The following is a 22621-nucleotide window of genomic DNA, read 5'->3' on the forward strand; positions in this document are numbered from 1 at the left end:
AGGAGGAAAATAATGTTAACACAATGTTGAAGCAGAAATCATAATGAATTGAAGGTTTCAGGATATCCCCTTGAAAAGCAAGGAGGTTTTACATACAGAAAGAAAAAGTCCCAAAGAAATCAGCTAAATAGGTTTTATGGTAGATTATATTTTCAGTTCATTTATTAGTTCTATTTCTTCCTGTCACTCAGAGACATGTACCCCAGTAGATGATTGTCAGTGTGGATTATTTAAACAGATGGTTTAAAAGATTTTAGTTGCTAGAAACTGAGATAATGATGAATCAGTGGGCTGTGATGGAAGAAAGATTATCGGCTCAGCGTTGGGTCTGACAGGGCTGTATTTGAAACCTATCTCTCCAGTTTACAGACTAAGAACTCTTAAAAATTATATAACCTTCTCTTATCTATAACAGATACAGTAGTACCTACCTTGCAGAAACTTAGCAAACTTGGGGATAATGGCAGTAGCATGCCTAACTCAGGGCCTGGCATAGGTTACTCTTAATTATTAGGTGGAATAGTTTCTTCTTGCTCTTACTAGACCTGTCACCCCTTCCACAGGTTGTCCTGTCAACCTTTATAGTTAGGAGGGGAGGAGTAGTGTGTTCTGATTGGGAAGCCATCTTGGAATTCAGAAGCAGAACATGGTGTTTGGCATCAGTGGGAATGAATCAAGAAGGTGAAAGTGACCCAGGTGGATGGAAAACGCTTGATGTGACCCCAGTTGAGGCACAGGGTCCTGGGAACGAGTCTTATAGAGGATTAAGGTTAAGCAGCAATCATGTAGGGTCCTTCTTATTGGGGTTCATGAAACCAGTTCCCGTCAGGGACCTTGCACTGTTACCAATGTAAAGATAAAGAATTACATGTGAGAAGGCTATTTTACAGCTCCAAGAAGGACAGAAAAGTAAACTCCTACTTTCAATGGGTGCAGATCCTCTGCTATGATTGCCTGGAGCAGAACTTCATAGATTTTTGCAACAGCTTCCTACTACCATATGCTTACCCATGGGCTCCCTTCCTGGGAGTAAATTCAGCGGTGATCTTCTCTTGTGGTTAAATCTAAAATTCTGCTATATCTCAGGTCATAGCCATAAGAACATATTTGAACAAAGGATGTATAGAGTATGCACACTGCATTTTTCTGAGATTCTGGCTTCATGTAGATTTGACTTGGATATTATTGACAAGAATATACAGACTCCTTCTGAATCACATGCGATGCTGTAAACCAGTGTTACTTCAATTTAAAAAAGAAAGAATATAAGAATGGGAATGACTTTAGTACATGGAAAATAGCACCAACTGGGAAACTACTGGGCTGAGAGATGTTCTGGATAAGCTCCATCCAGGACTAAGGAAAACATGGTAACAACTGGGTAAATCCTTGAGGGCATAACTAATGCCATGACTAAGATTAATAGGATTGACTTCATACAAAAGAAAAAGTGAGTGCCAGAGAAAACCTTCCAGACAGAGCAAGCCACAGGGAAACCTGCAGGTTTTCAGATTTGTGAAATGTTACTTCTAGTACAGCAGCCAATGGACAGTTCAGCTCAGTCCATATTGAAGAAGTGAGTGATTATCCTACGTTGGCTTTACATTGACTTTTGTCAACACCACCACTAAGCATCCATTATTGCATATTAAGCATTGTCATCCTTCCCAAATGGTCAGGATCTTCCTTTGTTTTTCCTTTTTGGCCTGTCTAGCCACTAGATGGAGACGTAACAGCTGGTATCTAACAAAATAACAAAACAGCAGGGCATATGGCTGGCCTTGGGGTGTCTCAGTTGCATTCACATGACATTTCTAATGGGAAGGTTTATAAAATGTTATACTCTAAACAAGATGTGTTAATATCTGAAAACAGACTGGAATAAAGTACCAGGCAGATCTGGATAAGGGGCTGCTGACTGCCCCTGCCAGCACCTTCCAGCAGGCATCTGGCATGGAAGCCTGAGCTTCTGCGGGTGAGGAACCTTTCAGGGTCATGAGCCAAAAAGCTCTGATTGACTGTGAAGTGCCTCTTCATGCATGTGACAGAACGTCCTCTCAGCTCCAGAGGTCTCATTGTCATTTGGTTGATTTCTCATGTTAAATCTTTGAAAGACCAAAGCTAAATTCACTGAGTCTGCCTTGATAATGTAACAGCTCCCGGCAGTTGAATGAAAGGGTATTTCTGTAGCTGGGCTGGTTTTCTGGAAGGTGCCTGGAGGCTTTGTTATGGATACATGAGAGCAAAAGGAGCCACTGGATTCTGAAAGCCTAAGAACCTGTTGCACAACAGGATGAGTAACAGATGGAGATATTTTAAATCTGTGTCTACTGTGACCTATCATGCTAACAGGGACTTTAGTATCTTCAGTGCTGTGCAGGAAGTATTTTCAAAATAATATGCACACTGAAGCTAAAGCCACACCTATTAGACACCCTTTGTATTTATGGTCACAGATAATCCTCTTCACTTTACGAGATAAACACTAAGGCACAGAAAGGTTAAGTAGCTTCCCAAGATCACCCAACTAGTAAGGGATAGAGCAGGGATTCAAATCCAGGCAGTATGACCTCAAGATCTCTACACTGAGCCATGTAAATATTTTTGGCATATTCGCTAGACAGCTCATAAGCCAAGCTGGTTGGAGAGTGTAGGAGAACATGGTAGGAAAATAATGAACATCAGGATCAGCCTGAATTCTGTATAGGTCTCTGTGCTTCATCCCTGGACAGTTTGGCAGGACATGGTAAATGGGAGTACAGTGGTTGCTGTGATGAGCAAAAGGATTCTTAGGTTGTCCCAGGCCTATATATAGCTTCCTTCAGCAACCTGAGAATGGCACCCGAGCTCTTGACTCATGAGTTTCCCGTACAAACCAGGAAACAAACCCCCTCACTTTTCCTTCCTGGGCTATTATGAGAATTAACAAGGTAATTTTTTTTTTACATCATTCAAACTCCAGGAAAGGGTAGTATTGCCCAATAGCAAGGTATCAGTTATTGAACACAGTTTATAGTTTGCATCATTAAGAATACAAGTCAGAATCAACCATCCAGTATTCATCAAGCATTATACATCCTGTGACTTGGGGTGTTCAGTCCCACCAGTTTTAACACGCTGAAATATTTTTATGTGTTTTTGACTGACAGGTCTAAAGAAAATACATGCTACTGTCTATATGGTACAAATGCAAAGAGCATCCATCTCTAGGTGGATGTTTTATCCTAGCCCTATATCTTATTGAGGGCTAGATCCTGAGAAGAACAAAAATTAAGTTCTGCAGTTCTGCTTGCATTCTTTTTTTTTTTTTAAAGATTTATTTATTTATGCATACAAGAATGGGAGCACAGGCCAGAGGTGCGGGGGGTGAGAGGATTCACCAGAGACAGAATAGAGAACCGAACAGGCAGATTGACCGAAGTACAATGCTGAGAGGAGTAGCAGGTGAGACAAGAGAGGTCTGCTGCACCATGTGGGTTGCTCCCTGGCAGTCAGGGATCGAACTTGTGCTGCAGAGTCTACAGTTAATGTCATAGATTGCATCTTAACCCCTTGCGCCACCATGGAGGCCCTGCGTGCATTCTTAAAGGTTGAATTTCTTGGGTATCAAGTAGTTGACAGACATGGTCCAGGTCCTCAAGGAATTTGTACTCAAAAATATTCATATGCATGACTGTTGGTTTCTCTTTTTCAAACAGGTGTTGAAAGGAGACGTATTTATGATATTGTAAATGTGCTGGAGTCACTGCACCTGGTCAGCCGGGTAGCCAAGAATCAGTATGGCTGGCATGGACGTCACAGCCTTCCCAAAACCCTGAGGAACCTCCAGAGACTAGGAGAGGAGCAGAAATATGAAGAGCAGATGGCACACCTTCAACAGAAAGAGCTAGACCTGATGGATTATAAATTTGAAGAACGTAAAAAAGATGGCTATCTAGAATCCCAAGATCAACAGCTACTGGAGTTCTCTGAACCTGACTATCCCTCTTGTGAGTACACTGTAACCACATGTAGTGGTAAAAAGAGGAGTGATAGTCCCTTCTGAAGAGTGATCTGATATTAGCGAAGATGTCATCTCAGCATGATGCTAAGCTAGGAAGCACCAGATTGACAACTCTGGAAGGAAATGTCCTCTTATCCTCTCTGGTGAAGAAAAGGAGACAGATGGCTCCCCACCTGGGCTGCCCACTTGATGTCACCTAAAGCCCTATCTGGTGGCTGTGCACTTGTAATTTGGTGTACTTGGACCATAAGATGGCTAACGATGCTCCTGTTTTAGACTGACAGCCCCATGCTGTCTGTCTGAGTCTTTAAGGAAAACATACTTATGAAAGAAGTTATTTTGTTTGACGAAATTAATTTTTTAAATTATATTGGAATCAATTCTTAGTAAAGAACTTTGTTCACAGAAAATGTTGATTAGAAAGAAAGCAACACAATCCTGCTTTCATTTGATATAGTTTTTTTACTTATATCTACATTGTTCCCCTCCCAACTCATACTTATTCTCCTGTTTTAATAAGGATCTTCATCATTCCCATTCTGCTCCCATTGCTGAGATGATAAAATACAAGTGGACCTGCCTCATTCCTTTTAATTCCACCCGTGAGCCAATTCTTATCCTAATAACCAAAGGAGACAGCCATCTGTTGGGGATAATTTGCCTGCCATCCACACAAAGCACATTTAATCAGTGTCTCCTATTTACTTTTGGCTTATTTCTTCACCTATTTCTGAAAATAAATGTAAGGGGTGGGTGCTTATTATGTACAGGGCATATTCTAGATATTGTGGACACATAAATAAAGACTCAAGTCTTTGCCTTTGAAGGAAGAGCTGATAGTCACAAAACAATTAGTGATTCCGACCCTACCTATCCTTTTATCCTTCTACATTAATCTTTTCAAAATGTTGATTCAGGAAACCTGCCTCATGGATTCTACTCTATAAAACATGAATGTAAGCCACTAATAGTGATTTAAAATATGCATTCCAGAGTTCGTGCCTACCAGAGGGGCGTTTTATGAGCCACAAGAAAATCCATGCTAGTTCTTTATGAGCCAACTTTTGTGATGTGTGTCCAGTTGACTCCTGCCTATAACAAAACTGATTTTTCCATCTGCTGGCAGAGTTAGTTAGTTCTGGAAAACTATAAGCATAGTCTTTCTTGTGGTAAATTCTATGTGTTGATGCTTTCATTTTATTTCTTTTTAGCATCTGCAAATAGTAGAAAAGACAAGTCTCTGAGAATTATGAGCCAGAAGTTTGTCATGCTCTTCCTTGTCTCCAAAACCAAGATTGTTACCCTTGATGTGGCTGCCAAAATACTGATAGAAGAAAGCCAAGATACTCCAGACCATAGTAAATTTAAAAGTAAGCATCTTCACCTAAACCCTCTTATCAGCACAAAAAGGGTGGGATTTCATGTGTTCATGTTTCCTGACTCAGAAAAAAAGAATGTTTTTTGGTTTGTTTGTGTGTGTGTTTGTGTGTGAGAGAAGTAAAGTTCTCCCTACAGTCATAATAAAGGTGTTCTTGCTGTTGTGAGAGGTAAGTTAGTCACATACTAGCTTTCCTGTTAAAATTCTGTTAGGTATCTTTTTCCCAGCAGTTACAGTCTCCAGGGGAAGGATTCCTTTCCCACCAATGCAGGTCAGGGAGGGTGTGAGGTACATTGCATTTCTCTTTAGTATTTCTGCATCCACAATGGAATGTCTGAGTTTTCTTTCCCCTTTTTTCCTCGCCCCCCTGCATACTCTTCTGATGGGTGGAGATGAAAGTTGTCTGCAGGTAAGAACCAGAGGAATGGCCAGGGTAGGGGAGGGGTGGTGGGACTTGGCTGCTGAACAAGGAAAGCATGTCCGGGTTTCACATTGAGCACATATTCCTTTTTGCTCAAGCACAGATTCCAGCCAAATGCCTTCTGCTGCTGCTAGCCCTTTCAAGCCCTAGGAAGCCACGAGCTCAGCATTCTCTCACTTGTTTTATTTCCAACTGGAATTATAATCACACTGTGGGAGAAATGACTAGAAAAAGTCCAGCTCTATCAGGACTGGGAAGAAAATTGCATCAGGGGTGAATGCTTGATGTTTCTGGATGATAATCAGAGCTCCTTTGCTTGATCTCAGCCCTGAGGTCAAGTGGGTTTCCTACCTGTAAATCCAGTTCTTGAACAGAAATTACTTTTTTGGCATCGTTGTCCTGCCTGTTTAATGTGTTATCTGAATTTCTCCTTCAACACATGCATTTTCAAATGACTCTCCCAAACCTTGTAAAATTCAGGGATTGTCCATCTCCACTTCTCCCCCAGGATATCAGGTGAAGAACAACCTGGCTTTGGCACAGTTGTGGCTCATAACCTTGAGCATGAGACACCCTGTGCACCCAGGAGTGCAACCTCATAGGAGGCTTTAGAGAATCCCTGTCATTTTCACAGGCCAGCTGCCTGGCAGAGCTGTTGCCACGACCTCCTGCTGGGAGAAACTGGGGCAAGCTTTTTGATGTGCCACATCTCAGAATTACATTTGCTAAGCCTTTAATTAAAACCCGGCTCCCTCCCTTGGTGTGTTTGCCATATCAGTGCTTCCTGCTTGTCACCAGGTGCCTCTTGTAAGAGGTATGAAGTTGCAGAACTGGATGGACACACTGACCTTCCCTTGATGTGATCAGATGCATAAATCCTGGGTGATTGCATGACAGAGCCATTTGTCTATTTATCCCAACCCGCTGCTTTCAAATTGAGGTTTACAGGGTGGCCAAGAAAAGTGACCTGTCATATAAACTAAAACGTAATGGTGTTATGGTCGGCATGACCATAATTGTGTTTTATATCTTCAAGCAAAGGTACGACGCCTCTATGACATAGCCAATGTTCTGACCAGCTTGGCCCTGATAAAGAAAGTGCATGTAACAGAAGAACGAGGCCGTAAACCTGCCTTCAAATGGATCGGGCCTGTGGACTTCAGTTCTAGTGGTAAGGCGGCATCGTTTAGCTAGGGACCTGTTTTATTTAAAATCCTCCATTCCTTTTCTAAATCATACATCTAGTCCATGTGAAGTTGATCTCCATTTCCCACAACCCATGCCGCATTCAAACAGGCCAGTGATGTCACTCTTAGAACAACAAACATTAGTCTCGAAATGATATGTGCTAGTTGGCTCATACACAATTTCTGTAACTATTAAATTATAGCTCTGCAGTGTTTTTTATTTTGTTCTGAAGTTTTTTCCTGGAGATTTAAAAAAGATACTTCTTATGAACTTTGGCTATTTCTACATTAAAAACATTGTTTTTCTTGGAAATTTCAGATAATGTAAAAATTATAGCATTTTCTATCATAAGACTGGTATGTGGTAAGATGACTTCTAAGTATAGTGTGGATGTCATGAACATCATTTTTTTTATAATTGATCTAAAAGGTTGCAACTGTCATAATTTTACTAAACCAGAGCAGAAGAAAATGTTATTTTCTACTTATTTCACAGATAACATCTGAGCAATTGGGGACTAGATCTTATTGCACCAACTACTTTACATATAGCTATGCTGCCTGGGAAAAAGGCATTAAAGTTATTTTAAAATTATCTTTCCAGTTGTGGTGTCAGTGATATAAATTCCTGCCATTTAACCCAGGCATATCACAGATATAGCTATCTCCCTAACACATTATTCACTTAGGATCTAGCTGAAAGCACTTAAAATCAAGTATAACTAATTCAATCCAGTAAGTACTTAATGTGGACTGCACTGCACATGATTACTATACTAAATGCTGTAAGAGATTTAAAGACGTATATGACGCAGTCCCTGACTGCACGAAATATACATAGGTCTTCATTTACTGTCATGGATTGGCTCATGGAAACTGCAGCTTTTCTTTTTTAATTTTTAATTTTTTATATATTTTTTACATCATTGTTCATTTTTAAACAATGTTTACTTCCCCCTCCCAAGTGTAGTCCCCATAGAGTTTCCTTCACCAGTGCACTTGTGCACCATCACCTCAGTCCCCTGTGTTCCTCCCTCCCTCCCTCTGATCTCTCTCCCTCCTCCTCCCCTGCAGGATGTCTCTGGTTTATAATTGTCTGTTTGTTTTTGTTTTGTTGTGTTTTGTATTGTTACTATTTTTTTCCCCTGATGTCTTATTTGGGTCCCCTATATTCCTGCTATAAGTGAAACCATCTGATATTTTTCTTTTTCCTTCTGACTTATTTCACTGAGCATAATTCCTTCCAGCTCCATCCATGTTGCTGCAAATGGCATGAGTTTATCTTTTTGATTGCTGAATAGTATTCCATTGTGTATATATACCCAATCTTCTTGACCTAGTTTTGGGCATCTGGGTTGTTTCCAGGTTTTACCTATTATAAATAGTGCTGCAATAAACATCGGGGTACAGGTATTCTTTTGAATCAACGTTTCCACGTCCTTTTGGGTAGATTTTCTAGGAGTGGAATTGCTGGGTCATATGGTAGCTCCATTTTTAGTAGACCAAGGAACGTCCAGACAGCTTTCCATAGCGGTTGGACCAGGAAACTGCAACTTTAAGTGGCATGTAATGAAACCAGAGTCTCCAAAAATGTTATTTCTTTCAGCATGAGCTGGGATTTTTGTTTTCCTCATTGACACTATAAAGAAACGACATCATTCGAGGACCTGCCGCACAACTTAGCCACTGTCTACTTCTCTGCCTTTGGCTTCTCCTACTCCTACCTATAAAGCCCTCTTCACTTTTTCAACATTAAAATATTCTATTCAACCTTCAAGATCTGGCTCAAAGGTCATCTCCATCATGATGCTTACACTTGTCATCCAGAGCAGCACATCTCATCTGCATTATTGCGGTATCAGTTGTACTTGGTGATGTTGAGAGTATTTCCTTGTACCTGCTCTACACACCTGAGGCCAGATGCTATCAGTACCTTACTTACTTTGGTTGGTCAATGAACTTCTATTGAAGATGTATCACTAGAATTTGAAAATTAGCTAATAGTTAAGCACTACACCTGGTGGTACTGGCCCTGTAGAAATGCAGAGAGAATATGGGGTGTTCTGATGCGCTGTTGTGTTGTGGAGTGATGGAGAGCTTTTTAGTTGAAGAAATATACTTAAGAACAAATCTAACTAGAGTTAGAGAGATCTTAGGATAGAAAATAAGGACAAAATGCGATTGATTGGCATCACAGACTGGAAAGCCTCAAATGTTGGGCCATGAAATTTATACTTTATGTAACAGAAGTGACAAGGGGTATTTAGGTCAATTAAAAGAGAAGAGGGATTTAACCGTGGTGTAGAGAAATCAAGTTCCTATTTGCATAAAATTGGGGAGAGCTTTGATCTGACTGGGAAAGAGGCCTTAGACCAAGGTTAGGAACTTGCTTTCTCTATTCTTCAAATACACGGTTCTCTGAATTCCCTAGTTCCATTAACAATACTGTCATCATCAACTCAGCAATGCAATTTGGAACATCAAGTCACCTTTGATTCCTTAATTTACTCTCCCTCACCTCTTGTTTGATAAGCAGTTTAAACTTCTTTTTCCTCTCCACCATCATCACTCAGTTTATGCATGAGTTTTCTTTTTAACAGCTCTGTAGAAGTAGCGTTGACATAATAAAGTTACAATTTGATAAACTTTGCATTGTCTGTGAAATAATCACCACAATCAAGATATTTAACCTATCACCTCCAAAGTCTCCCCCTGTTCCTTTGTAATTCTCCTTCCCTCCCCCAACCCACATCCCTGGGACAAATACTGACCTACTTTCTCTCACTCTAGATTTGCTTGTATTTTCTAAACATTTCTATAAACAAATCACATACGCAGTGCTTATTATTCTCAGGTTCCATATTTGCAAATTCACCTCATTAAAATTGGTAACTCCAGAATCATACTGCATACTCCAGACATTTTCTCATTCATGGACATGCCAAGTGGTGAAAAATTTTAGTGGTCAATGTACATGTTCCCAGCTGAAGTTGAACAAGGCAGTGTGCTCTTCCTTCTTGTCTCAGCTCTCAGCCCATAAACAAGTATCCTTTTAATCGTCTTTGTAGTGCCATATTTTCATATTTTTGCACTTTGTAATGGTGATTTTGTGATTTGAAATGGTCCCTGACTGTTTCATTTGGTAGAATTCACATGATTCATCTGTGTGAGATTTTAACAACAGATTCCATTTCTTAATCATTAATAGGTATAGGACTATTCAGGCTCTTTTTTAGTTCCTTTCTCCTACGTCAGTTTAATTTGTTCTTTTTCATTTTTCTTAATGTAGAAATGGGTGTCATTAATTTGAGAACTTTTCTTCCTCTACAAACTGCTTTTTTCTCTACCCCCCACAAAATTTTATGTGTGTTTGTTTTCATTGTCTTCCAATTCAAAATACTTTGCAAATTCCCTTTTGATTTCTTCTTTGGTCCACAAGTTATTTAGATATGTTTTATGTACTAATTATAATTGCAGATTTATCTCTCATTTTGAAGTTCTATCAAGTTTTACTTTATGTAATTGAAGCTATCATTAGGTGCACAGAACATTTAGAATATATCTTTATATCTTTTTAAAGAAATAACCTTTTCTTATTATAAAATAAAGTCTACTTTATCTGATAGTGATAATATAGTCATTTTATCTTTCTTTTCATTAGTTAGCATAGTACATATGTTCATCCTTTTAAACTATTTTAAATGAGATTCTGGTAGACAGTATATAATTGAGGGTTTTTAAAATATCTCATGTGACAATTTCTGTTTAATTGGGTTGTTTAGACTGTTTGCATTTAATGTGATTATTGATATATTTGTATTGTAGTCCTTATTTTGCTATTTGTCTTCTCTTTTCGTCTGCTCATTCTTTGTTTTTACTTTTTCCTTCCTCTGGATGTTTTTGTTTCCGTTTTATTTCCTTTACTGGCTATTAGCTGTAACTTTTTTATATTTAATCCTTTATTTCCTATGTTATTGATTTCATTTATTTTTCATTTTTTTTTTGTTTATAAATTTTATTGTTATATTCCCCATAAAATTGCAGCCCCCCCCATTCTGACCCCAATCCCTCCCCTCCCGCCCCCGCCCCCCTAAAAGTGTCTCTGGTTCATAGTTTTTTGTTGATTTTGATTTTCACTTTCTTATAGTTATTCATTTTCCTGGTCCCTTATTTAAGTTTTCTAGATTCCTACTATGAGTGAGACCATCCGGTATTTTTCTTTTTCTTTCTGGCTTATTTCGCTGAGCATGATCCCTTCCAGCGCCATCCATGTTGCTGCAAATTGCATGTGTTTATCTTTTTTGAATGCTGAGTAATATTCCATGGTATATATGTACCACATCTTCTTGATCCAGTCATCTATTTTTGGGCATTTGGGCTGTTTCCAAAGCTTAGCTATTGTAATTGAGTTAATAGATACCTTCATCAGGTATTACTGCCATAGTGCACCTACCACCCACTCACCCATATTCCATTAGCTGTAATTATTTATGTGTTATTTAATGGTTGCTTCAGGAGTTATGGTTTGAACCTTTATGATAAGTTATAACAGTCTGCCTTCAAGTAACATTATACTAATTTTATATAAGAACTTTATAATAGCATACTTTCATTTCTCCCTGCCTGACCTTTGTAGTTGTTGTCAAACACTGCTGCTCTGTTATAAATGCCATAATGCAATTAATTATTACTTTTGCTTAAAAGACTGACTTGCATTTTGAAGATGTTTTAATAAGATTGATAACTACCCATGTCATAACTATTTCCAGTGTTCATTCCTTTTTCTAAATGTAAGTTTCCATCTGATTTTTCTGCTGCTTGATGGACTTTAACATTTCTCATAGTTATTATCTTCCAATGATGAATTCCTCCAGCTGTTGTATGTCTGAAAATGTCTTTATTTTGCCTTTGTTTTTTGAAGATAATTCCTCTTGGTAAGAAGTCTAGGTTGAAAGTTTTTCCTTTCAGTGCTTTGAAGATGTTGCTCCACAGTCTTGTTTTATATATGTTGTCCAGTACATTTAGTTTCAGGGATATGAGTAAATACCATCCCTGTGACTGTCTTGACTCGTTTTCTTCTTTTTGAGGCTGTAATTTCTGACTTTCTAAAAAGAACATTTATTGGTTTTTTGTTATAGCAAAATCATACAGGTGATTTTCTTCTACAGTTTTTGAATTTTAGAAAATGTAAGTGTAGTGGAAACTTTCAGTTTATTGTTAGTTTTATAATTAAGTTACGCATTCTTGAGCTTAGTAAAAATAGCACAGATGAACAGGGTAGAAATGACAATCTGAGCAAGAGGGACTATTTCTACATAGAAATAAAGAAATATATTTAGGCCTGGCTGTATATAGAAAGTTCTATCCCGACTTCATATAGGCTCCTGTAAGCTTAAAATGGGTCTCCAAGTTCCAGGCTTCTGTTCTCACTGATCTGCATTGATCTCCTGGTATTTCAACCATGAGGCTTCTGCTGACCTTATTCCTTTGGTCACTTAGTAACTGAGCCTCCTACTGCATAAGAAAGAAATAATAAAGCATAGTAGAAATACAGATCTTTGTGTTCGTTGTCCTAGAGCTGTGGCATAAGAGGCTGATCTCAGTTAATGTTAAAGTCTGAAAATATGCATGTTGGGCTAAGCATGATTGGGTTTTCTTTTGATATTCTCTACCCAAAGAAAGCATCTGAAATGTCAGGTCCGTTCTAATTTGGGTTGAAGAACATCTTGCTTTACTTTTGTTGCATTCCAGATAATTTTAGAATATATGGATTCAGTCTCACTTTATAGTTAATCCACTAACTTTCAAAAAAGATTAGTACATCGAAATAAATTGGGGTTTGAGACAAGACTCATAAAAACTACCAATTCTCTCATTTATTTAGATGAGGAACTTGTGGATGTTTCTGCATCTGTCTTACCAGAACTGAAAAGAGAATCATATGGCCATATTCAGGTCTGTGCAAAACAAAAGCTGGCTCGACATGGTTCTTTTAACACAGTTCCGAGTTCTGAGAGGATTCAGAGAAAAGTGAACTCCGAACCCAACAGCCCTTACAAAGAACAAGGTATCTGCCTCTCTGGAATCCACATAATTGTCACCCTACCTGGACACTGGTATTTTATAATGAACTGACTCTCAAGGCCCTGCCTGTTATCAGTTACCTCAGGTGAAACTATTGTGAGGGGTAAAGGAGCTGCTATTGTCACAGTGTGGGACCATGCATGAAATTGATCCCAGTCAGCCTTTAGCTCAGTTCACTATGTTTGCCTGATTGAGGCATCTCAGAAATTTATTAGATTTATAAATCAACACTTGTATTGTTTTCTTACTGATTCTTTATGAGACCTGAATTCTTCATGAAAAACTAACTTTGGGAAATTTCTAAATCAAAAAAGCAAAATGGATTTGAGATCATCTTATCACTCCTGAGCTGTGAATAATGAATCCTGCTGTATATAATTGCTATGTAACATTCTCTTGCTATATTTGTTAGACCTTCATTTTCCTTTTCAGGATCAGGTGGTTACTCCTTAGAAATTGGAAGTCTGGCAGCTGTCTACAGACAGAAAATAGAACACAGTTCACAGTAAGTAGTCTTTAAAAATACCAAGGGTATTCCATTTCCTAGTGTTAAACTGGACTATATTGAAATGCTATCCATCAAAAGGTGGAATTTAGCGGTCTTGCTTATAAGTCAACTGTTTGCTTATTAACAATTTTGTAACTTTTCCTACCATGGTATGGGATGCTTCATCAGGGATACAAAAGCTAGGAAATTTTATACCCTTGTCTATGAAAGCTTAGAAAAAATTGAAACAAATACACTGAAAAAAGACAGTTTGCTACCAAATGACACTGAAGAATAATGGCTCATCGTCCTGTGAATACTCATTACCATCCTAGCGGACTTGGGTGTTTAGCTATCAGGCCCTGCTCCAAAAGTTGATGTATAGTCACTCATCTAGTATAACAGTAATTTTTTGAGGTTGGTACTAATCCTCATTTTAGAGAGGAAACTGAAACCCTGAGAGTTTAAGTAACTTGCCCCTGGTCATACTGCTAATAAGTGACAGGGCTGAGATTCAAACCTAGGCCATCTGCCTCCAACTTTAGTTCTGATTTTGAAGGAAATCACATTTATCAGAGGGAGCAGAGGAAATGCTGAAAGTGAAGAGTAGGTCTAATGACAGATCTGGGAAGACAGACTGTGAGGCAATATGGGAAGTAGGGGGACAAGGCACTGATTAGTTAGCTGTAACAGTTTGTCCAAGTAGGACAGTAAAAGGAAATAGTCATAAAAAGAGCTTGGGTGTTGGAGGTAAGTAGGTCACGTTAGCAAAAAGCTTTGAAAGGTAAGTAGAAGAATCTGGACTTATCACACAGACAGTACAGAACTCTTCCCTGGAGAGGAACATTCTGGCTGCTTTCAGCAGGTGGGATTAGGTGCTGAGAAGGGCTTCAGGTGAGAAGATCACAGAGCAGAGCATTAGCAGTCATTCTGGTCTGCTGGTGCTCGTCTGAGACATGTCAGCTGAAAATTGAAAGAAATGGGCATCAGTGTAAGACTGTGAGTCAGCCAGACTCACGAAAGCAAGGAGAGGCATCAAAAAGAACATCTGGATGTCAGATGATGGTGATATTATTAGTGACAGTGGGGAGGTGGATGGCTGAGGTAGGAGGGTGGGGGTGTGCTCAGTGTGGGCATGTTGAGTTGCACAGAGCTGAGTAATACCATTACTCACCCAGAGGGGACTGTGGTTAGAGAGATTTGCTCATCTCTGGCACCCAGTGCGCTCCATTTTACTCCCAGTAGCACAAAGGATGACAAAATTTGTAGATAAAAAATAGGCCTCAGTAATCTCATCACAAAGTTTGAGAGAAATCTCTGTCCCCCCTTAATAGTGCCTAAAGGAATCTTAAGGGTTTTTCTTCTCTATTTCTAAAAAGATACCCAGAATATATACATGTTGAATTTGGAAAGTTTTCTGTATAAAAGGTCCAGATGTATGTAATCTCATCTCTTTTTTTTTTTAAGATTTATTTATTTATGCATACAAGAACTGGGGTACAGGCCAGAGGTGTGGGGAAGTGAGAGGATTCACCAGAGACAGAGTGGGGTGTAGAACTGGCAGATTTACAGAAATACACTGCTGAGGGGAGCACTGGGCAAGTCAGGAGAGGTCTGCTGCACCATGTGGGTAGCTCCCTGGCCAGCAATCTGCAGTAGCTGCGGATTGCTTCATAGTGCTGCATCTTAACTCCTTATGCCACTAGGGAGGTCCCTAATCTCATCTCTTGAGGGAACTTAATGTAGAATGTGCTGCCTTAAAGTTCTGTTGTGATACCAAACAGAATGGGACAAGAATTCTGGAGAAGAATAATTTTGTAGAAAAGTTTATTTTCTAACTCACTGCCCACTTCATTAATTTCATAGTGAATTTGAGACGAGCTAGATTTGTTCTTCAAGTCACAGTCTGGTACAGTCTCTGGTGTCCACCCAGAACCCCTCAGAGACAGTGTGAGACCCAGTCACTGTCACTGAGCTGGATGACCTTCAGGTTATTTAACCTTTTCAGCTTCATTTAGTTTTCCTCCCTAGTAAACTCAGGGAGCTGTGAGAGTAACTATTATAATTACATCATTATTATATTATGCTAAGGGGTGTGTGCTGGGTAACTGACAACTGAGAGGCAAGAAAGGAGCCAGTATTAATTCTAACCTGAGATCCCGCATGAGCTCATCCCACATCAATTCCCCCACCCCATCCTGAACCATCTATCCATCTTATACCTCATCATCTGCCTCTGCGCTTAGCTAACACGCAATCAGTGAGTGAATTTTCACATCAACCTATCTAGTGTTACCTCCTGTTTTAGTACTCCTCTGTAGGAAAGCAGAGTCAGGGAGTGGTAGAATATGGTAGGTAACTGGATGGCCCCCACTGTCGCCTTTTCTTCCAGGGAGAAGCCATTTACCAGTAAGAAAGTGATGCCTCCATCGAGCAGCCTGGACCCTGCTCCTCCCATGCCTGTCCTCCCTATTGACTCAGATTATTGTGCTAATCCTTTAGCCAACCAAGTATTTTCTGTGGCACAAATGGACTTGCAGGCCTTCTCCACACACAGTGGTCTAAATGGACAAGTAGGCTCCTTGCTCACTTCTGCAAACTCGGATGTGGAGAACCTGAAGCCAGCCTTGCTGGCCGGCCAGCCCTTGGTGTACGTGCCCTCCACCTCACTGTTCATGCTGTATGGGAACCTGCAGGAGGGGCCGTCCCCAGGGTCGGGGTCGGGGTCAGAGAGGGACAGCAGGAGCTCGGAAGTCCTAACAACAACAGAGTCGTCATGCACACCCTCAGTTCAGAAGCGCCTCAGTGAGGAGAGGAAGTCTCAGGAGGAGGAGGAGCCGGCCACCAAAAGACAAAGTCGGGACTATGAAGATGGTCCTCTGTCCCTTGTTATGCCCAAGGTAAGGGATCCTGATGGACATGTTTACTGACTTCCTGTTAGCTCTGACCTTCTCCCTGACACAGACTCACAGATAGAAATAAGCAGCTTGATTCTGGAAAATGAGGCTAACTCATGTATCACTTGTGTAACTGAGCTGGGAACTGACTCTCCCCAAAGATCTTGTCATAAAGTAATACTGTATGAAAAGTGATTTTTTATAAAGGTCTCCTTTTGCATAAACTACTGAAAAGATAAAACAAAAATGTCCCCATTATTGCACCACATGGAGGCATGTATATTTCCTCTTTGTCCTTTGACTATACTTATTTTTTTCAAAGAAGTTGAGATCACTGAAATAATCCTCTTAATACAAGATGCACTGAGTTCCAGGGCCAGGAACATGGCTGTAGTATCATTGCTTGTGCTCACATCACTGTTGCCCTTATCTCTGCTCACAGATACTATTTCCCTTGTTATGAAAAGCACAAAAACAGCTGTCCACATCTCCCGCTTAGCAGAGGTTAATAAGATATGGCCAGTAAACCTCTCAGAAGGCCAGAGCAATGGCATTGCAGCACAGCAGCAAGTAGAATTAGGTCAGCTACACATACTTCATGGAAATCAGTCCATTCATTAAGAAACTTTCTCCTCTACTTTTTCTTGCCAACACACACATACACACACACGTATATATGTATGTAAATGTATATGCATGTATGTATATGTATGTATGCATGTGTGTATGTATATATCTAGACTGGGGTTACAGAACAGAAGTGAAAGACTGACTGGTGTATGTCTTAGGTAACCAATGTGAGCCAGCCCCACAATCCTCATCAGATTCTTAAAAAGACGGTAGTGCCCACACCCTTTATGAGTGGGAAGCTCAGAAATGTATTAAACACACAGCCTTTTCCCGTTATTAAAATCTTCATCACTTCTAGGCTTAAGAATCATGAGTCTACAGATGCACGTGAGGTGACACTGATTTTCGGGCCCTTCCTCAACTGCCATACACAAGTCAGCTTGGCACAGTGCCCACTTTGGCCTCTTTGTTTATCTGTTAGCAGTTTTGAGGAAGCTGTTTTTAAGATTTTGACTTGCTTGTCTGGTGCCTGGTTTGTTTGTGCTTAGAAACCCTCAGATTCCACAGACATTGCCTCTGCCGAGATCCTAGGGAGCAGGGGGTCTGCGCCCCTCGAAGATATTCACACGAATGGCCACCTTTCTGCTGCAAGGGAGTTTTTAGGAACGGCTACAACAAACGGCTTCGTTTCTTCTGACTGGGGAGATCCCTTAAGAAACACAGAGATTGAAAAGCCTTCCAAAGAAAATGAAAGCGCCAAAGAGCCCTCTTTGCTGCAGTATCTTTATGTGCAGTCACCTGCCGGTAAGGGACATCATCAGGCCACAGACTCCTTAAATAAGAAATTGAATTTAGAACTTCTTATGCATGTGGCCTAGTCTGTGGGGTTCATTAAGGAGCTGCTACTGATGGCCTGAGTCAGTTTACTTTTAGCCTCCTTGTTTTCTCCATCTGTGAAATGCAGATAGAGGCTTCTTTCACTTTCAAGGGTAATGGAAAAGTAATTAGGCCAGGTGATTTTCTTTTGTAATGCATTAAATTTTAATTTTTTTTTTTTTAAAAGGCACCCCCCATAAATTCAAAAGAAGAATCAATGTTTATAGTTTAGCTGAATCAGGCACTGGTTCACCATATCAAAGTGTACTCACTGGCCAATCTGGGCAGCTAGCTTGCTCCTCTTAAATGTCCAGAAACACTGAGCATGTCCTCATATGGAAGGCCAGGTCTATAGGAAGAGGGCAGGATGTTACAACTACTTGTCTTATCGTCTCATGAACTTATGACACCTGTTCAGCCCTCCTTCCAGGTAAAATGAAATAATAATAGCACCTGCTTCATAGGACTGCTATGAAAACTGAATTCAATTTAATAAAATGATATATCTAAAACATTTAGAATAATAGTTCCTGACACTAACACTCAGTAACTTTAGTTTTAAAATAAAACTAAAATATAATGGATACCTAAATTGTTTGGGTTTTTTTTAAGATTTATTTATTTATGCATACAAGAACTGGAGTACAGGCCAGAGGGATGGGGGGATGAGAGGATTCACCAGAGACAAGAGTGGGAAACAGAATAGGCAGACTGACTGAAATACACTGCTGAGGGGAACAGGGGGTGAGTCAGGAGAGGTCTGCTGCACCATGTGGGTAGCTCCCTGGCCAGGGATTGAACTCACACTGCAGCAGCTGCAGACAGCTTTATAGATTGCATCTTAACCCCTTGCACCACCAGGGAGGCGATACCTAAGTTTTTAACATATGCACTGTGTAACAAAACCGCCCTTGATACAGAGAAACTTAAATGATGTTCTTCTATTCCTGTTCACTTTATATCAGTATATTAGGGTAGGTATTTGTTATTCGTTTTGTCTAGAAAACATTCTTTATTCCTATAGCAAATATTTATTCTAAGCACGACACTCAGGGTACCTTGATGAACAAAAAACAGACTAAGCCTCTGCTGAATGAAGATTACATCCCATCCCAGGGATTTTAGCTTTTTCTTGCCATGAACCCTTTGACACTATGCATTACTCCTCAGAATGTTTTCAAATGCTTAGAATTAAATACATGGGATTTTAAAAAAAGAAATAATTTGTTGAGTTGTGGTAATAAAAGGTCTGAAAAGTCCAGTACTCTCCTCACTTTAAAGTTGTGATGAGTTTAACAGTCCAGGCCTAATGGAAAACAATATGGAGGTTCCTCACGAGATTCAAATGGTTTTTCATACAACACAGCAATCCCACTCTTAGGTATCTACCCAAAGAACACAAAAATACTAATTTGGAGGGAAACTTTTACTCCCATCTTCACAGCACTATTTACAGTAGCCAAAGTATGGAAACAACCTAAATACCCAAAAATGGAGGAGTGAATCAAGAACACATACTTATACACAATGAAATACTATTCAGCAATGAAAAAAAAACTCATGCCATTTGTGGCAACATGGATGGAGCTGGAAGGAACTATGCTAAGTGAAATAAGCCAGGAGAAAGACAAATATTGATGGTGTCACTTATAAATGGCATATAGAGAAACCAAACAAAGTAATAGATAAAGCCAAACTTAAAAACGAACCCTAGAAAATTAATTATAGAACTGAGGAACACAGAGCGGGAGGAGTGAGAGTAACACTTTGGAGGTGTGGCAGCTCTTATGCTCCCAGAATACCAACAACAATATATACCAACGTTACTTCAATAAGAAATCTGCCATAGCTGTAATGTGGATAGAAATAGCTGCTTTTTACTAGTGACATCGTCGAAGTACTGTTAATATAGCTGTGATTTTTTTGGCTGTGATCATAATTGAGGGAAATACAAATTTCAGTTAGAAGTTTTTTAAAATAAAGATATAATTTTTCTGATGCCAAATTTCCTCCACAGTTTGGCTCCAGTGGCACTCATATTAAGAAACTCTTTCATGGGCCTCCTCTGGTGGCGCAGGCAGTTGAGCACCACGCTGTGAAGCTGTCCGCAACCTCTGCAGATCTCTCCTGTCTCGCCCACTGCTCCCCTTAGCAGTGTATTTCATCAGTCTCCCTGTTCTGCTCCCCGCTCTGTCTCTGGTGAATCCTCTCACCCTCCCGCACATCTGGCCTATACCCCGGTTCTTGTATAAATAAATAAATCTTAAAAAAAAAAAAAAAAAGAAACTCTTTCAGGAGATACAGGCATCTACCAAATGATGAAAAAGGTAGACCAGGGCCACAGTTGTGGATGTTGCTATGAAGGAGTGGTGTGGGGCTGGAGCCCAGAAAGGAGGCTTGAACTGGCACTCTGGGGTTGATATAATGTGGATTCTCATTTGCAAGGGCCATGAGGGATTTGTGAGCTTGAATGTTATCTTCACATTGTGTTGATTTTCCCCATGTTGTGCTTCATTTCAGGATTAAATGGTTTCAATGTGCTCTTATCTGGCAGTCAGCCCACCCATGCTGTGGGGCCATCCTCAGGTCAGCTGCCGTCCCTCGGAGTTCCTTGCATGGTCTTACCATCTCCGACACTGGGCCCTTTTCCTGTTCTCTATTCTCCCACTGTGCCAGGGCCACTTACCTCTGCTCCTGGCTCTCTCCCAAACACGGGACCTGTGAATTTTGGCTTGCCTGGCCTTGGATCAACAGCTCATCTTCTCATCAGCCCAGCAGCCATGGTTAATCCAAAATCATCCACACTCACTTCTGCGGACCTGCAGCTTCAGGGTCAGTGCTCACTTAACCTGAGTCCAGTGATATCCAGATCACACCATATCATCCAGCCCGAATCCCCCGTCTTTGGGGGACATCCAGCCTCTGTAGTAAAGTTACAACAGGTAAGTTGGATACAAAAAGGCTCATCACTCTGTGATGCGATATGCATTTATTTGGCTTCAGTCTGGGTCACATGACTGTAGGTGGTGGTTCTATGCCAGGTTCTCTTTGGTTTCCATTGTAGACCCAGAGTGACCCACCTCTTTGATAAAGCACAGAGATATAGGTGAGGGCCCCTGTGCTTAAAGACAAAAATATTTAGTTGTCAATCTGTTTCTTAGATCTAGAAGGACTTACTTTAAGTAGAGTTCAGGTGGGGGTTTTGATGAATGCTAATAGTTAGATGATTTCTCCAGGGTTTCATTTCCTTAGATTAATTAAGAAGATCACCCTGAATTTTCTTTGTACAGCTACAGACACAATTGAAGGAAACAAACATCTTGATAATAACTCAAAGGATTTTAGCATCTGTCCTTTCTTGAATGCATTGTTTAAGAGGAAATGTGTATGTATACACTCTCATAAAATAGATACAGATGTACACACATAAGTGTAAAAAATCAATATAAATTAGTACCCTGTTTTCCTGACCAACTCCCATTTATAGTTCAGTCAGGCAGTATTTGTTGAATAACTATTTTCCTTTAGACATTGTTCAGTGATTACTTTCTCTCCCAGAAAGAGTTATATTGTGGACAAAAGAATTTTAAACGAAAGTTTGCCAGACATTGAGATAAATATGTTGGTTTTTAAGCTTTTTGATCATCAGTTATGTGCCAGGCACTGATCTAGGCAGTGAGAGAGAACAATAAACAGGATAAGGTTCTACCCTTTTGGGACACAGTAGGTGGGCAAATATTTAACATTGAACATGAGAGGATAAATATTAGTAAGTAAGCAAAAAAGGGCCAACACACCTTATACTAATTATTTGTTTGGTGTACTCTAAATTGCTTTTATTGTTATCGTGCTTAATTTTTACAATCCTGTGAAGTTGGTACTTTTATCATCCCCATTGCAATCATGAAGAGCTGGGGGACACACCAGTTAAATAATTTGCCCAAGGTCACATAGTTAGTTATGGCAGAGTCCAGCCCCTAACTGCCACACTTGGAAATGCTCTTCTGCACACAAAATAATTAAGAAGCTAATTCCCTGGTGTGCAAAAGAAGGTAAATAGCAAGAATGTGATAGAAAGCAAAGAAAAGGGAACACCTGCGTAGGTGCATAGGGATACAAGTCAAGAAAGAGCTTCCATTTGAGAGCCAGAGAATAATTTGGCATCACTTTTGTTTTTATTTACTCCTTTTCCCTTTTTTAGTCACCAGTTCCAGTGACTCCCAAGAGCATCCGACGCTCACATCGTGAGACATTTTTCAAGACGCCTGGCAGCCTGGGAGACCCTGTCCTTAGGAGAAGAGAAAGGAATCAGTCACGAAACAACAGCTCAGCACAGAGGAGACTCGAAATACCCAGCAGCAACGGGGCTGATTAACCTGACATTTTGCCAGGCAGAGATGGGATTAAACCACCTGAATTTCCCTGTTTCACAGGTCATCTCCTAACACTGAACAACAGAGAATAAAAAGCACACTATCCAGTCTTCAACACACATCCGCCATATCTGTCTTCCACTGTTTCTAATGTTAACTTTCCATTATCATGAATCATCTATTTTCCTGAAAGTAATTGTTATTAATTGTGCATTTAACCTAGTTAGAGTCCAGCCCATGCACGGTGTCACAATGAAAGCACCAACTGACTGTTGAGGTTTTCCTTCAAGAATCTTCTTACTGCTACAAGTAGATCTGAACAGGCTGCTGGAGCCTTGCAGTTTT

General features: G+C 40.0%; 1 protein-coding gene across 1 annotated transcript in view; it reads left to right on the forward strand.

The window, feature by feature from the left end:
- E2F7 (E2F transcription factor 7) overlaps positions 1-22278 on the forward strand; it is a gene marked incomplete at both ends in the record, with an annotated part of 36078 nt that extends 13800 nt beyond the window's left edge. Inside the window, 9 exons of the mRNA XM_084255010.1 lie at positions 3699-3989; positions 5215-5373; positions 6839-6973; positions 12874-13056; positions 13506-13578; positions 15953-16460; positions 17576-17831; positions 20424-20845; positions 22105-22278. Coding sequence (XP_084111136.1) covers positions 3699-3989; positions 5215-5373; positions 6839-6973; positions 12874-13056; positions 13506-13578; positions 15953-16460; positions 17576-17831; positions 20424-20845; positions 22105-22278 — 2201 coding nt within the window. The remainder of the gene's footprint in view (positions 1-3698; positions 3990-5214; positions 5374-6838; positions 6974-12873; positions 13057-13505; positions 13579-15952; positions 16461-17575; positions 17832-20423; positions 20846-22104) is intronic.
- Between the last annotated feature and the right edge of the window lie 343 nt (positions 22279-22621).

This window comes from Talpa europaea (genome assembly GCF_964194135.1).
Source record: "Talpa europaea genome assembly, chromosome: 15".
Lineage (NCBI taxonomy): Eukaryota > Metazoa > Chordata > Mammalia > Eulipotyphla > Talpidae > Talpa > Talpa europaea.